The sequence below is a fragment of the Vipera ursinii genome (assembly GCF_947247035.1).
Source record: "Vipera ursinii genome assembly, chromosome: 2".
Taxonomy (NCBI): Eukaryota; Metazoa; Chordata; class Lepidosauria; order Squamata; family Viperidae; genus Vipera; species Vipera ursinii.
The window spans coordinates 127,986,147-128,003,962 of NC_139513.1; the positions used below are offsets into that span (position 1 = coordinate 127,986,147).

The 17,816-nt window shown below is 44.9% G+C and overlaps 1 protein-coding gene across 5 annotated transcripts in view; it reads right to left on the reverse strand.

Moving 5' to 3' along the window:
* Positions 1–17,816, reverse strand: part of BAHCC1 (BAH domain and coiled-coil containing 1) — a 130,171-nt gene that overhangs the window by 45,051 nt on the left and 67,304 nt on the right. For 4 of the 5 annotated variants that reach the window (XM_083354142.1, XM_083354141.1, XM_083354143.1 and 1 more), the window contains 3 exons: positions 7,309–7,488; positions 2,921–3,043; positions 826–2,511 (listed from right to left, as the gene is read on the reverse strand). In XM_083354142.1, coding sequence (XP_083210268.1) covers positions 826–2,511; positions 2,921–3,043; positions 7,309–7,488 — 1,989 coding nt within the window. The remainder of the gene's footprint in view (positions 1–825; positions 2,512–2,920; positions 3,044–7,308; positions 7,489–17,816) is intronic. The other variant, XM_083354144.1, reaches the window with a different exon arrangement.

A 17,816-nucleotide genomic window follows, 5' to 3' on the forward strand; every position in this document is an offset into this window, starting at 1 on the left:
GTGCGCCTTTGGTGTCTAGTCATGCCGGCCACATGACCACAGAGACGTCCTCGGACAAGCGCTGGCTCTTCGGCTTTGAAACGGAGATGGGGAAGTACAGCACTATAATTCTTGCAAGATTCTATTACCACAGCCTATCTCGATAAAAGTAATTCTAGTATCCCTGGTCTGGTTTACCCAGCAGAGCTGACAACAAAACCCAGGAAAAGAGGAAGAAGATGCTCTTGAAAATAAGCCCTACGACGTCCCTTTCACATTCATGTGTCCATTCTGCATCCAGATGGGATTTCCACAAGAGTGAAGATAGAGTCCAGGATCTAACTTCCCTCCCCAGCCAAAGTTTTTAGCTAAATTCAAGTGCTGGAGGGTTTAATTTCCAAAGTGGAAGGCCAGGAATGAGAGGGAAGGAGCTGAATATATTTAATATTTGGCTTCAGGCTGAAGCCCATTTCATATGTTCACACAAAAGGGTCTTCTTGAATCAAGCGGGGCACGCCACTGCCTAGTCTCACCCCTGATAGGTCTCCTATTGCCCACTTCTCAATCTCCCAAGGCTAACACCCCCCCCCAGTCCTTTAATGTACAAGGCAGAAGAGAGGATCCCTGTTCAATCATAAAAACCACAGAGAACTAATGGTACTTATGTTTGGGGGGGGAAACAGGACAGGAAAAGGCACGCTTAAGCCAATGCTTGTGCCTCCTGTAGCAGAGAGTAGTGATAGAATTGTGAAAGGAAGCACAATGTATGTGCTTATGCCCCTCCTCCCAATCACATACTTTTTAAGACATCAACTGCCTTTTACTTTATTCTCTAACGTTTGTTACCTTTGAGGCCCATGGCAGTCCGGCTCTGCCGACTGGAGCTAGATCCATAGGCTGGCTCTGGCCGACTTAATGTATCCTTTTGACGAGCCACAGCCACAGCAATGCCCACTGGAGGCTGACGCACCTCACCATCTCCGTGGCCAAGGTCATGGTCTCTGCTGCGGGCACAGTCTGAACGTTCCAGGTCCTGCTGTCCTTTGGTCCCCAGATGTTTGCCCCCATCCTGATGGGCACAGCTGGCCTTGAGGCTGCCCAGCCCCACATAAGGAGCCTTCTGGCCCACAATAAGTGCTTGGTTGCTGTATTTGAGCAAGTTTTTCATGGCTGACACTTCGTCAGGCGGGGTCTGCATTTCCTGCGTGAGCACAGAACCCTGGGTCATGAGCGCAGCCTGTTGGAGGCTGCTGCTAAAAGGGTCCAAGTAAGAGCCTTTTCTCTCCTCTGCCATGGACAAAGGAGGGCCCTGGCCCTGAACTGGCCACGGTGGCAAGTGGGGCCCACTGTAGCCCAGAGAGCTGAGTTCCATGGATTTGCGCTTGGATTCTGCATGAGTGCCTGCCTGCTCCATCTCTGTCTGCAAGTGCTGCTGGTGGCGGATGCGAGCTACTTTCTGGGTGCTGGAAACTGGCGGCTCCTTAGGGGCCTTGTCTAAAGTGCAGCAGGACTGGCTGAGTTTGCACAGCGTCTCTTGGGAGTTAGGTCGGGCACAATCTTGAGGTGGTATCATCTCAAAATGCCCACCCTTAGGTTGGTGAGGCAAGCTGCCAAAATGGCTGTCAGAACCAGTGCTATTCAGGTACTCCAGCCCTTTCAGCCGGGCATTGGGATTCTGGGGCCAGTCCAGCCTCCGCTCCACTTTGCCCTCAGCTTTGAGGTGAGAGAAAGGATGGTGCCCATAGGTAGAGGGGTGCTCTGGGCCCACCTCGTGGGGGCGCTCTTTGCCCTCACAGGGCTCTGAAGGGACCTGAAAGGAGCGGCTCTTGTCAGCCAAGTGGCCTACCGAAGGCACAAAAGTGGCCCCACTGATCCGTAGCTCCCGGCTCGCCTTGTCCTGCAGAGGGCACATCCCATCTGGGCTGGAATGAAGCTGCAGGCAGGGGAAGCTGCCTGTTGTCGTGCTCAGGGCAGGGGGCCCAGCAGGCAGACTGGACGGGACAGTGTAGGAGACCGAGTGGTGCAACATTTGTCTTCGCTCCAGGCACTCACTGTAGGACTGAGGAGGCTCATGGTGGCCAAGGTCCTTGGCACAACGGCTCTGGGCAACAGCATGGCGTGATAGAAGGCCTCCGCCACAACTGGGGAGGACGGCTTTGCCCGAGTCACCATTCAGTACCTTGGAACTGAGCAGGCATGAGGGCAAGTGTTTGGGCCGGTTGTCACAAGAGCCCCGCTGGAGAGTCCCTTCCTTGCAGTTTGTTTCCGGTGTCATAGGCATCACCAGCTTGTGCCGCTCCTTGGCCGCCTCCTCCTCAGCCGCTCGCTCCTTGCTCTCACCCTTGGCGCCTTTCTCCTTTGACACCGCACAGCGCTCATAGTCTTTGTGCCACTTCTGTCCGTGCCCAACCTCCCGGTCTCGGCTGCAGGAGCCAATTGGATGCCCTGGTGCTGCCCGGGCAATGCTGGGGAAATTGTGATTGGTTGAAAGCAGTGTAGGTTGAGCCGGAAGGTTCCGCAGGTAGAAATTGTCTACAGAAAGAGGGGAAGTGGTTAAGAAAAGTCTCCCAGACAACAATGTGGCCTAGATCACAACATGCAACCATCACAGTCCTAAGAATAGCCCAGCGGCTCTAATTGCCCATGCCTTGTGGCACCAAGTCATGCTGGAAATAAAAGCTCCCCAGTTTGCAAAGGGACATTTACAAAGCAGTGGCTGATCTAGTGAAAGGTCAGGTGCCCACCTGAAAGTCTTAGTGGAGTTGAAGCAGGCTATCAGATATACTTCAGTTCCAGAAAAGTCAGTTTTGCCTCATTTCCTCTACCTTCTCTCTGCAGTTGCTCCCTAAATCTGTGTCCTTAGTAAGATAACAATTACACCATGGTTCTCCTGTCCCTTGAGGCAGAGGCAGAAATATCACACAGTCAAACCAATACTTGCCTTTCTGGCTTTCATAGAAACGATGCTGGCCATACAGGACATTGTTGTTTCCATGGTGATCCAAATGGCTCATGGGAAGAAAAGTGGATGCTAAGCTCCCAGAGAACCTCGGGTAACCTGGAGCTAAAACAAGAGGCATTGAGGAATGACAGGACCATGTCACAACACAATAGTCACAAAGCCAAGTCACTGGGCCTTAGTCTGATCTGTCTCTTTGCGTAGGTTGAAAGAGGATTGCTGGGGTGAATTCAAAGTCCTTTGTCAGATTATTACTTTGGCTATATTAATCACTGCTAGGTTTCAAACAGTAGCCAGTTATGGGATGGACCATAGCTAATAGTGTTGGTACTGAACCAGAAAACTCTCTGATGCTAGTTTGACAGAAGGTTCTCACAAAGCACATCTGGCAAAAAAAAAAGAAGACGACGCCTGGAACAACAGCTACAAATGGAGGGAACAAAACCTGCTATTCCTTGATTAAGAGCCATGGTGGCGAAGTGGTTAGAAAGCAATGCTGCAGGCTGATTCTGCTGACTGCCGGCTGCCAGCAGTTCAAGTCTCGTCGGCTCAAGGTTGACTCAGCCTTCCATCCTTCCGAGGTTGGTAAAATGAGCACCCAGATTGTTGGGGGCAATAGGCTGACTCTGTAAAACGCTTAGAGAGGGCTGTAAAAGCACTGTGAAGCGGTATATAAGTCTAAGTGCTACTGCTATCATAAGAAACCCTTGATGGATATTGATCTCTGGCTTCTTTGTAAAATTGAGGAAAAATATCATCTCCAGGTTTCTGCAGAAAATTGTGAAAGAAAATAACACAGGCTAACGGGGCTGGGGCTGTTTTGCCAAATATATCAAAATTTTGCACCCAGATGACTAAAATTCTGCAGAGACAATAATATTATGCTTAGGTATATATCTGCATAAATTTGCTGTTCTTGAAAACATCACATTCTCAAATAACCTTTTAATGCTTTGGTAAGGGTTGAAGTGAGAACAGCCTTATTAGCAAGGGTATGCACATGAAGAGCACCACAAGCAAAGAACAAGGAGTAATAGAAGGACTGATGATCCTAATCTAGCCATTGCAGTTGCTGCTCTGAGTTCCTGGCATAGTCTAGAAATGGCTATGGTTAGAAAACGGAAAGAATCTGGCTTGCATAATCTTATTCCATGCCTGGGTACTCTAGCAGAAACAGATTAAATCTACATAACCACTGACACCACTGCCCTTATTAGAGTCCATCTTCTTGGCTTCCTACAGTCTAGTTCTGGTTCTAAGTCAAATGTTTCCAGTAAACTTTTTATTTGGAGAAAAACAAGGAATAGTAAAAAAGAAAAACCTCTAAGATAGGTATTACTACAATTGCCCACTGTAGTCTCAAAAATAGGCTTTTGATCAGGGCTGTCCAGGGGAGGGGGGTGTTTCCAAAAAATGTCAAGATGGCAGCTAGTTGCAACTGCACTGTTGGAGTGTCACCCCAGCATTAGAGGTGTGTTGTGTGTAAAGCAGACATGTCAAACACAAGGGCCGGGGGCCGGATTCGGCCTGCGAAGTGGTTTCATGTGGCCCGCGAAGCCATCCTGGAAACAGTGAGGGAACGGCCCCCACTGCCTTGGCCCTGGCCCAGAGACCCTCCTCCTGCCAGAGACCCTCAGATCTGTCCCACTCCTGCCCAGGCCCCCATAGGCACCCTTGATGCGAACGATGTAGAGCTGGCCACGCCCACCAAGTAGGCCATACACACTCTAGCCACGCCCACCCAGTAGGCCACGCCCACCCAGGCCACACCCACCCGGCCCCCTGAGGGCAACCGCAATGCTGATGCGGCCCTCAATGAAATTAAGTTTGACACCCCTGGTGTAAAGGGACTGAGACCACTCAGCCATTCCAAGACTTCCTGAGCAAGTTCAGGTGTAGCTGCTTCAGCAAAAAGAGGCAAGTCAGCTTCATCCCCCAGTTTGCAAAAGGAGGGGAATTACTGATTTGCCAGGCACGGTAAAGATCAACACAACAAAAGGAACAAGCAAACAACAACCAGAACCCTTGCAACCAAAAGGATAGGGAAAGGGTTGCTGTTATATCAGTTGAAAAAAATGAAATTACCTCTTGCTGAACATTTTAAAAAGATATAGGACTGGCTTAAGAAAAAAAAAAAGAAAGGTTGACTGAGGTTAGTAAAATTAAACTGGAAGCAACAGAAGAAATAATAATAATAATAATAAAATAATAATAATAAAATAATAATAAAATAATAATAATAATAATAATAATAATAATAATAATAATAATAATAATAATAATAATAATAATAATAATAATCCCCAAGAAATCTGTTATTTATTTCATTCATTTGGAGAACACTACATTATTGAGAGAGACTGGAAAATAGTATTACTTTTTAAAGGTGTTGAATTATATTAAAAAAAAAATCACCTTGTCTTCCTAATAGTATGAAGCATGTAGAAAGAAAATGAATATATACCAAACGTGTCCACGTTTACATGCTTGCATATGCATGTACATGCACGTATATCCTCAACACAAGAAAGGTGCACTGCACAGATGAGCAACCAGACAGTGAGCATGATCCTCATCCTCTCAGAGATAGCATACTGTAGCTGAATCCAGAGAAACAGCTCTTCCTCCCCTCACACACACACACACCCCATCATGACTCAGAGCTTCCCAGGCTAAAGGCTAAACAACGGCCATGAGGACAGGAGCATCTAAGCCAAGTCCTTCCTTCCTAGAAGTTCCTGCCTGACTGTCCTGTGGAATCCTCTTTTTCAATGGTTCCTTCACAGCAGGATGAAGGCAGTCTTCCCTACCCCTGGCCTGCTGGATTAATCTCCCCCAACAAGCGGGCTGCTCCCCATAGCTAGTAGCTCTACTGCTCCACCCCCTTTAGACCGGCTGCCCGTCAGCATCACGCTGACAACATTGCCTGCACCCCGCCCCCAACAGACCCAACATGCCGGAAGCTAGCTGGCAGCCGTTCAAGCTAGCAGTCGGGCTGACTGCCAGGGCACAGTGCCAGCAGCACCTTGCCGCTCGCACTTTTAACTTTCTGCATCTTGCAAGAAGGGAGAAACGCTGGGGGAAGGGCATGACAAGAGGCTGCCACTGCAGGGGAGAGAAAGCACAAGTGCATGAAGAAAACTAAAAATAGTTGTGTGGCCACCAGCTCAGCACAGCGGGAAGGGTGGGGAGGTGGTGGTGGGGTGGGGTGGCGGGTGGGCTTGGGGCGATCAGGAAGGCCCGTGGCTGGGCAGTCCAAAGGGTGGGGAGGCAGGCTGTCTTAGGGATGAGGGGCCTGGCTAAAGCATATGGAGAGAAAGTTCCACTGATAAGCAGAGAGTGATGTGACAGAGTAGCTGCATTTGGGGACAGCCTGAAGAACATTGGCTGAGCTGTGGAAAGGGAAGTTCAGGCCCAGAACAATCGCACGAAGGTTCAAGGGGGAAGCGAGGGCTGGCAACAGCTTTGGGGGGGTGGGGGGGTGGACAAGGCATCCATCTATCTATTGCATAGGTCAGACCTGCTGCACATTCATTCTCCAAGTCCAAACACTTGGCCCAAGGGTCCTCTAGGAAACAGGAGAGAGAAGAGAGAGCTTTTTGAAATACTTTCAGGGTTCCTGAAGCTAAAACAGAAAAGGAAAAAAGGAAGTGCCTCAACAGTACAGGAGAAACTGCAGGTAATTCCCTGGATTCCCTTGCCAACCAACCCCCTCCCTCTCTGCAGTGTGCTATCAGCATAAATCAGGGGAAAAAACAGCTCTAACTCCAGGCTGTGTGAAGTTAAATGGAGCTGTTTCCTGACATGACATGGTCAGGGGGATGGGGATGGTGGGAAGACTCCAAAATCAGAGGGTCTCCTACCCATCCACCATATCAAAATGCCTCAGGGCGCCGATTTGTCAAGTCATTTTTGTTTCTACTTCAATCCACAGCTTCCCCTCATCCCACTGTATCTTCTTCTTGCTATCTAACAACAGCCAGAATGCCAAGCAACTGAGAATTCTTACACCTGAATTCTCCTTTCTGCACAGTCCTTTTTTCCCCCTAAGAAAACTGTAGAACAATGGGAAGCTACCAGCATGCTTGTAGGGCAAATTAATGAGATCTCCTCTGCCCCTGCAGATCAGGGCTATATATCTTTTATTATTCTACCTGTGCAGAATATTGAAAAAGTTCGGCTGATTTAACCATTTTTAGACTGTGCCAGTGACGTGAAGACGGTCAGACAATATCTGCAGTACCAGACACCTTAAGATCTTGCACCTTCATACCCTGCCCATCTGTCTATTGAAAAGACACCTCTAAGAACATCCTTATTATTTAGAAATGGTACCATCTCACCCAAGTGCCTCCACCAATCCTCCTTACCTTCATGTGAATGTGAGAACCAAATCTGAGAGGTGCCAGAGTGTGGGCCATGGAAAGTAGGTTCCGATGGGGATGATGCCGGTCCTGAAGGATGCGGAGGTGCTGCTGAGCCCAAACTGCTGCTCAGAAAGCTGCCCATAAAGGATGAGGCAGGTGAGTTTCCCATCAGCCCACTTCCTGCTGGGTGCACAAAGAAGGAAGGACAGTGTCAGCATAGAAATGGACGGACGATGCTCAGCCATCTCCCCATAATTGTGCACATTTAATTCTGATTTTTAAAAACCTACTCCTGCAACATTTGGCAAATCAAATATATGAACATTCATCTCTGAGCAAAAAAAAAAACATGATAGCATCACTGATATTTTTGCTTAGAAGTAGCTGATTTCATTCGATCAAAAATTCTGTTTGTTTCAGGCACTGGGTTAGCAGGAGGGGAAAATACGTTCAGCAGATGTATACCCCTCCTACATGCCCTCACACAGAGTCTCTAGAAGTATAAACAGTTTGCCACTCAATCTGGCAACTCTGATGGGCACATATTATGTGGTTGCTGTTAACTTTGGGGAAGGAGTTGGCATTAATGTTAGGGCCCACTGAAGACCTCTCAGAGTCTCGAGCTGGCTAAATCTTCCAAGTATGCTACATTCCCATTAAAGCAAAGGATAGGAGTGTCATTTTCTACTAATAGCTATACATACCTACTTATCAGAAAACAAGTGATTGTACATATGTAATCCCACTGAGACTAAAATGTGAGTAAGGAGCAAAGAACCCTTTTGGAATACACGCCTGCAACCTTGTCAGCAATCACACTTCAACTCAACACCAGGCGTTTCAACACTAATGCATGAGTCCTGGAGGGCAAGCTAATGAGAACCACCCATGCACAAGCATATTGAGTTCTTCCACTGCCATTCCAGAATGGAAAAAAAATTAAAAAAAAATAGTCATGGGAAAATGAATGAGAGAGAACCAAGTTCTCCGCAAGATATATTCAAAAATTACAAGTGCATCATAAACCTAAATGCAAAAAACACAAAGCCACAATATAAAAACTCTACATCACATACATGCCTCACAGAAATGGAGAGGGGAGGGGAGTGCCCCAACCTTCAATATTTTGAATCACTGAAACTCTTCACTTAAAGACAAACCAGTCTTCCAGGTTTCTTGGCAAGGGGCCCTTGCCTGATTCCGCTGTTATTGTTTCAATCACTTATGTATTTTTTTGACCTATTAATGAGACGCCTGACAATTAGTTCTGAAAGACAGGCTGCAACACTATTGCTGTGCAAAGGCATTTATTCTTCTGTGAGTACCGTAAGGTGGGAACACTGAACTTATGTGAGATTGGCTAGTATCTTTGGGGAAGTGAATGCAGTTCGTGGAAGAGAGTAGGTGATGTGATGATATACACCTGTATTCCTTTACTCATGCAAGTAGACTGTCTATGAAAGGGTGTTTTTTTTCCAGTTTGTGATTGTCAGAACAAACACAAACTAAGAAATATCTATAATTTACAGAGGTCATCTGGGTCTCCAGCATCAATTAATCACTGCTATATCTTTCTTGTATAATATAACAACAGTTGGAGGGAAAGCTTTCCCCAATTCTTCTGTGCTTTCTTCACTTCTAATGTACCATACTAGGTTAAAAACTTCCCAGACCCACAGGTACCAAAATATGCATTAAGCGTGAATGGATATGTCCTAAGTTTGATATGGTTTCTGTGACTTCAGCATTAGCACAACAAGCAGGCAGTGTTCTTTACATGCTGGGAATACCCCTAAATTTATACTTGTCACAACGTTGTTGAAAATGTGTGACCCTGCTCAAAAGGAGGCTAAAACAGTACCCTTGTGATTGTATGAGGGATCTTATAGAGGCTGCTAATAAAGCCCTGTACTATCTATGGCAATGGGCCTGGATTTTTAGTCATGATCCCTAGGTATTTGACGTGGGTGAGTGCCTGATGAAGCATTCAACTTAGAAGCAGGAAGTTCTCACTTTAAGCCAGCCCACGCTCCCTAGCTAATCCCACTGGGATGCCTCAGTGATGAGTATGGGGATGTGGTTTACACAGCATGGCCAAAGACACTCCCCACAGCTGGGCTGGAGATGGGAACTTAGGCATTAGCTAGGAAAGTCCCTTTCTGGACACTATGAAGTGGTCAAGTTAAACCTGGAGGGCTCCATGTACGCTCAGGCTGGTGTTCCTAGAGCTCATTACCATAGGCTGACCACAGAGATATAGTGAGAATCAAGATTTCTCTGAAGCTGTAGAACTTCTCTTGCAACAGCCAGCCTTTGTCAAGGAGCATTCAGATCTGAGGTCTTTACAACCCTCAAAAGAAAATGCAGCAGGCCTCCTTCATCCCAGGCCTCCCCTCCCCTTCGTGTATGTAGTTCTCTATCTCTATCATTGCCTAACGTGTAAATTCCTTTATGACCTTATAATTCCCATACGGATTTGTTTTACAAACCAAGCCTCGCTTGGTTTTATCTTTGTACCAATGTTCCCTCTAAAGCTGTGGCTTGAGTGCAGAGGCTGTTGCACACACTTGCATGCAGGACCTAAGTCTTCCACTCACTGTCAAAGATGACACTCTAGGGAAATATGTTTTTACAAATGGGTAAGCAGAGAAAGGAGAGAGAAAGAGAGAAAGTGGGGGGGGGAGGCAAGGGATAGTGAGGAGACGAAACTTCTCATCCAGCTCAGCGGAAATCTGCAGAGCTTTTGCCAACTTGAGCAGCAGTGGGAAAGAAAAGGGGAAGCAAAGGAGAAACAAAGGAGAGGGCTTTGGCCCTGGGAGCTAGGCTGAAGCCAGCATTGCAGTAGATCAGTAATCTGTAATTTTTAAAAGTTTTCAGCTTCAAAATAATGAATCAGGGACGAAATTGATTAAAACACAACTCAGTTATTCCTGTTTAACTTACTTTTTCAATAACCTTTGAAACGTGTATTTTATACTACAACAATTAGATTTTTGGTTGAATCAAAATAGGTAACTTCATTTTTTATAATTTGGGGAGCTTAAACATGCAAAGTATATAAAACAATTAGCTGCCACCCGCCCCAGTCGAGGCTTGCTGTCTCCAACCCCCCATCCAGTCCAGGTTTGTCCAGGTCAACACAATGGTTGCAGAGAATACATTATATTGTACATCTGCTTCCTAGAGAAAGCATTGCCCTGGACACAGTTGAGCCCTTTTTATCCTGTCCCATGAAATTCAATCCACCATACATTCCCAAATCTAGTTTGCCCCTTGAAACGCAGCATTCTGTCTCTCACACACGTACAGAGTGTAGTTTCATCCAGATATGTTGTCTATACATAGCCTCTTAATTCTCAAGTTGTCCAATAGCCACTGAGATATTGGTTGTGGCTTCCTTGCAATCCCCTGCACAGTTCAGTACAAATAAAGGCAATGCACCTGCACCACATGCTGGTTCCAATCCCATCTCAGCTATTAGCTACTGAGTGGTCCAGGGCAAAACAAACCTCATAACTCCCCCCACCCTGCCCTTGCAAAATTAGGCTGAAATAATGAAATACGGTAAGTAATGAGTAGAATTTTAAAAGTACAGGAAAGGAATCAGAAAGGGCAATGGCTTTTAAGTGCCAAACACAATCCCAAACATTTGAAAATTTATGAATTTGTTTCTCCCAAGTGGCATTAGGCAAAATTTTGTACTGCGTTCCATTTAGGAATATGGCTGATACATGTCAACGATTCCTTATGTTTAGTGGGCACATCTTACTCAACTTATCAGAAGGCAAAAGATCTCCATGAGTATGCAAGAAATGAAAGAAGGGTTTAAATTTCCCTTCCTAGCAGACAACTCATGTAGTATATTTCCTCCACAGGTTCCTTCAAAATGTTGCAACTAATCCTAGAAAATGGAGCATTGAATTCTCATTCTCTCATTGAATTCTCTCTCTCTCTCTCTCTCTCTCCTTCCCTCCCTCCTTCCCCCTCCCTCCTCTCCTCTCCCCAGCTAAGAGTGAATTTCACTTGTAAATCATGAAAGACTTATGTTCAGGCACCCACATGACTGGACCAGATTTTATTATGTTTTTTATAGTGGTCATTAAATGAATCGTGGTTGTAAGTCTGAATCCATTTTTTCTAAATGGTTTTTTTTGTCAGAAACGAGAAAAAAAACCCAGCACAAATCAACCGTCATGTGAATGCAGGATGCTGTAGTCAGTCATAAATGTGAGCTGGTAGCCAAGCACCTAAAATATAGTCATGTGACTGGGGGAAAGGAGGGTGTAACATTTTACAATGGTCAGAAATGCTTTGCAAGCTACAAGCCATCCCTTCTGAGGGCCATCTTCCAAGGCCCAATGATTAAAGGACTGTATCTTGTGTCCCTATTTATTTCATACATACTATTCACATTCTTTACTGAAAACATCCCTCCCTCCCTCTCCCCTCCCCCCCAGTTCTGCTGTGGTGCCTCATCACAGCCGGGTTATATGTGTTCCTGGGTAGGATGAGTATTGAATTCTGGGAGTGTATGCTATGTATGTGCTCCCAGCAGGGTACCCAAGGCATGAAGGTCATCCCAGCTGCCCAAATAAAGCAAACAGGCCTTTATATTGGGCAGCAATGAAGCCAAAGCCAAGGTCTCAGGAAGGAACTTAACAAAGAATTTCAGAAAGTTATTAGGAAAGACAGAACACAGTATTACAACAACATCTGAAAAGACACTGAAGAGGAAAACAGACATGGAAAAAAGAAGGAAGGTCTTCCAAAATTCCTCTGAACTCAGAAGGAGGTTTCAGCCTCCTATTGGTATGCTAAAGGATGCCAGCAGATATATAGCAACTAATTCCAAGAAGATCAAACCAAGATGAAAGGAATACATTGGAATGCCATACAGCCGAGATGTCAACATCCATGATACTTAGAAGATGTTCTCTGCTTACAAGCACCTCTAGTACTAGAAGATAAAGTTAGATCGGCCCTTTAACTGGGATTTAACAATCCTTCCATTCCCCACCATCCAGTCAGAGCTGAAGGAGCTTCTTGGATGAGAAGCAAAACGTCTTCAAAGAAAAACAAGAAAATCTAGCTGCCTCTTGAAAAAGCACCTTTGGGACCCTTTAACTGGTCTTTACTGAGTCAGAAGGTTACAGGAATTGACGGAATACCTATAGAAATATGGTAAGCACCAAGAAGAATCAGTAAAGGTTCTAAGCAAACTATGCTAGCAAATTTGGCAAACCATGAAATGGTGAACATACTGGAAGAGGTCAATCTCCATGCCATTACCAAAGAAAGGAGAGGGAACTGGATATGCAAATTATGTTACACACTATGTTACACACACTAGCAAAATAATACTTGGGATCATCCAACACAGATTAGAGCCCTACATGGAAAGGCAGATGCCAGATGTTCCAGCTGGCTTTAGAAAAAGTTGAGGAACACAAGACATTACTGCCAATGCACAATGGGTGATTGAGAAAATCCAAACAATACCCAAAATAAGTCAATATGTGCTTCATTGATTATAGAAAACCCTCCAATTGTGTCGTCATGAGAAACTGTGTGATGTGCTTAAGAATATAGGGCAAGACTGAGCTCCTCAATTGTCCTCATATGAAAACTATAAACAGGTCAGAAAGCCACAGAAAGTCGTGAAACAACCTCTTCCAGGTTGGCAATGAAATGATTCAAGGCTTTTTACTCTCTCCTTATTTATGAAGTTTATGTGTATAATACATATTTAGGATTATAGGATTGGATGAAAATGAGCAATTTTAAAACTGGATACAGAAACATTCATAACCGGTGTTAAGACTAATGACATGATTCTGGTGGGTGCCCAGAAGATGTATGTAAATGGAGAAATTATTAGTATTACCTGGGATTATTTGAAATAATGCAGACAAACATTAAACACTTTAAAGTAAGTTTGATATATTCTTATATCTGTAGCTGCACCAAAGAAAGTCAGAAATCATCCCTTCTCTTTTTTTTCCTTCTATTTCCTTCTCTGTAATTTTATTGTTTCCCGAGTCTTTTTTTAATTTTCTATGTCTATTTATCTTTTTATCTTTGTAGTTTTTTGAAAAATCAATAAAGTTATATAAAAAATTATTGATTTTCAAAAAACACAAGGTCAAAATATAAACAGACAAGAAAAGAAGATTTGAAAAACAAAAACGATCAAGAGAGAGGGAAGAGGTGCAAAAATAAAAATAAAAGAAAGACTTCTGACATTCTTTTGTACAGATATGAATAAAAAAATATATATCAAACTCTTAAAACCTAGAATATATTTCAGAAAGTCAAGCAGATAAAATGCCATCCATAGAAAGGTAATAATGAAAGTATGTCAGAGAGGATACAGGGCATAGGGATATGTTACACTGCAGAGGTGTCAAACTCAATTTCATTGAGGGCCGCATCAGCATTGCGGTTGCCCTCAGGGGGCCGGGTGGGTATGGCCTGGGTGGGCGTGGCCTACTGGGTGGGCGTGGCTAGAGTGCGTATGGCCTACTGGGTGGGCGTGGCCAGCTCTACATCGTTCACATCAAGGGTGCCTATGGGGGCCTGGGCAGGAGTGGGACAGATCTGAGGGTCTCTGGCAGGAGGAGGGTCTCTGGGCCAGGGCCAAGGCAGTGGGGGCCGTTCCCTCACTGTTTCCAGGATGGCTTCGCCGGCCGCATAAAACCACTTCGCGGGCCGGATCCGGCCCCCGGGCCTTGTGTTTGACATGTCTGTGTTACAGTATTGTGCTATCAAAATCCTGGCTCTTAAAAAGAATAGAGAAATACCACTAAAGAAATTTTTATTTGTGGATATATTATCATTGTGGGTTTTTTTCCAAATAAAAGTGGTTTCTGCAGTTTCCAGAGATGGAAGAACAGATTTGGTTTGATTATAACTTCAGGAAGACACCCTGTAAAAACAGGAGTGAACAAAGGATGGCTATTCCAAACTGAACATCTAGCGTAGGAACATAGCTTTAAAAAAAATGCTGTAAATTAAATCTACAGCACCTGACTTATTCCACCTGAAGGCCAAAACACCAGCAAACACATACAGAGGGAGACATGCTTTTACGTATGATTTAGGGGAAATGCTGTTTATGGAACTACAGCCAGATTGCAGGTTCAAGGTCAGCAGAGTCGAAATCTTCTTTCCTTACAGTCTACCTGACATCTAGAGTAATGATGTAACAAACAGGGATCAAAAGCTTTCCCCATCCTCTGGCTACAGAGAATATTTTTTGCATCCTCCTCTTCAAAAATCAGCTCTGTTTGCAGTCCTAATATCCAATCAGGTAATTGGTTGTCATGCAATCAAGAGCTTGCCCACCCACTCGGCTTCCCAGTCCCAGACCACACAGCATTCCACAGCCTACAGGTTTTTCTCTAACTGGTCAGTGTTGCTTCAGACAGCTGCAGCAGTTACTCTTTCCCTGCTGTTCCCCCCCCCCCCCAAAAAAACCCCTTCCAGCTGTGTGGCATACTGATAATACTTGCAAGGCCAGGCTGTGTTACTGAAAATAATCCTTCCCCCCCCCCCCCTTGCATTAGGCCTCACAAATCCTGATGCCATCTTGGGGCAGAACAGTTGCCCTTTCGCCCTAATCTGCCAAGGAGACGGAATAAATAGGAAGGAGGGGAACAGTTGCCGGTTCCAGACCAAGTCTATTCGAGAAGGCGGCCGAGTGCAGCCTTTTGGCTTACATCTCCCTGAGAACGGAGCCCCGTGCCTCGTCTCTCTCACGCTTGCCAGCGTTTCCCAGCCTGTGAGTCACAAAATGCTGGCAAGCTCCTGCTCCCCTGACTCTGCAGCTGATCAGCCCCTCGCCAACTTCCCACTCCCTTCTCAAACTGCATCCTCCTTAGGCTTGAGCCTCTCACACACTACTGGAGTGCTCATAAACTGGAATCCAGATTTGGGCAACTCCATCCCCCTAATGCGTTTTGAGTATTCGGAAGAGCAGTTCAGTTTGGGCGGGAAAATTTGTTGGCATAAAAATGCTGCCCACCCTTAGGATCCCAGTTGGGCCTTAGTAAAGAAGCAGAATGATAGTTCTATCCACGCTGCAGGTAGCAGCAGAGAGGTAGGGTAAGAAACGACTCCCTTTAGTAACAGTAACCTGCAGCAGATGAGAGCTACTTTGGTCGAGTAGTTAAGACACCAGGCTAGAAACCGAGAGACTAGGAGTTCTAGTCCTGCCTTAGGTACAAAACCAGCTGGGGGGACTTTAGACCAGCCAGTTTCTCTCAGCCCTAGAAAGGAAACAATGGCAAACCACTTCTGAAACGTTACAAAGAAAACTGCAGGGACTTGTCTCTCACAGGTGATTAGTGGGCAATGCAGAAGAACCCTTTGCATTATTTTTTAATATTTGCTACTTTTCAAAACTCCACTGTCTCAAGAGGAGGAATAGGAAGGGTGATGCTGATAAGAAGCAGCAACACCAAAACACAAAAGTTCTACAAATAAAGACAATGTCTTGAATCCATTCATCCCTGAAAAAGACCTATGAAGGAGGATACGTATAAAGGCACATGTGAAGCTCTACTGGAGATCCAATGCCCCCTGTCCATTTGTGTGTGTGTGTGTGTGTGTGTGTGTGTGTGTGTGTGTGTGTTAAATGTTTGTTAAGCATTCAGAATACACTTGCTTAGTCCCAGACACGGACAAATCTTATTTCCTGTTTCAGCCTAGCCCAAGGCCATCTACAGGCAGTAGCCACAGCAGTGGCAGCTCATATTTGTGTAAATTTTTTTTTGGCTTGCCTTTATTCTTTGTTAGCAAGCCAAAATTTTTTTTACATACATACATATACATACACATATACAATAATAATAATAATAATAATAATAATAATAATAATAATAATAATAATAATAATAATGTTGGAAGGGACCTTGGAGGTCATCTACCCCAACCCCTTGCTCAGGCAGGAAACCCTATACTATTTCAGACAAATGGCTGGCCAGTCTCTTCTTAAAAACTTCCAGCGTTGGAGCATTCACCGCTTCTAGAGGCAGGTTGTTCCACTGGTTAGTTGTTCTAACCGTCAGGAAGTTTCTCCTTAGTTCTAGGTTGCTTCTCTCCTTGACTAGTTTCCATCCGTTGCTTCTTGTCCTGCTTTCAGGTGCTTTGGAGAATAGCTTGGCTCCCTCTTCTCTGTGGCAGCCCCTGAGATACTGGAACACTGCTATCATGTCACCCCTCACCCTACACACACACACACACACACACACACACACACACACACACACACTTCAAAGTTTCAAAAGAAAGAAAATATCTGGTTGGGTTGGCTTGCTGGGGGCTCAAGTACAAATGTCCCATTTTTTTCTACATCGAATAATGTAGAATTGCTAATTGTTTGCATTCCAAACTCTTCTGGGATTCAGTACTTTAAGAAGAGAAGCACCAGTCAGTTAACAATGAGGACATTATACACTGCAATCTTTGACTATATAAAGTTTGCCTGCATCACACACTGTAGAATTTAGGTTTAGTCCTACTAAATTCACTATGCTTTATGTAGTGGATTCATTACAAGCTGTGGATAGCGCAGGCAGAGAGAAAGATGTCTATGAAAGAAACATGCCTTTAACTATACAAGAAAGGCTGAGAGAGCAACTATTTCCCATGGCTTCCCATTGCTTCAAAACTCTCTTGTGAGTGCCGGGAAAGAGATCTCTGTGGGTTCCTCTCTTCAGGAGGTTTCACTCATCTCCGGCCACTGGAAGGCAGGAAAATTAATAATCTTGGCCTAATGAAATCCTCATAGTAGCAAACCAAGCCCCCAAATTCTTAGCAAGCAAACCATTAGGACTGGGAGCAATGCCATACAGCAGAGTCTGTGGAAAAACTGAGTTGCACTGTTTTCCTGGTCCTTCACCGAGTAGCAGAAAATGGGAATTTCCACCTTAAAGAAGAAGAAATGTCTATTTCCTTCTTTTCCCACTGGGCAAGAATTACTATAATCTCTTCCATAATGTCAGTTGTGTAGAGGCTGCAGCAGTTGTCTCAAGGACAACAGAATATTTAAACCAATAGCCTCACAGAAGGAGGTCCAATTGTGTTCAACGTTCTGTCCCCTTTGTTGCATTTTCCTCCTCTTTGATGCACAGCATTCAGTGTTCAAGCTGAGGAGTGGAAGGGCTCTCGCTGGTTTGAAAATCCCAACTCCAAATCTAGGGTCAAACTACACATTATTTCAAAGCAAGGATGAAGAACCCTCACACTGTTCAAGTCCCAGCATCATCCCCCTTTGCTGGTTCTGCTGGAAATTGTTTAGCACCAATTAGAAAGTCACACTTTTTGCTGATTTCCCCTCCCACCAACCTTTTTGGTGTAAAAGTAAGTGTAACAGAACCATAGGGATGCTTTGCTCGACAATATGATGCAATCCCAATTTAAGATGTGTGCGTGCAGTTTGCATTGAACAATGCAGTTTACACTGAACAGACCACTTTTTGACATACTAAATTGCTGTGCTACAATTGTTA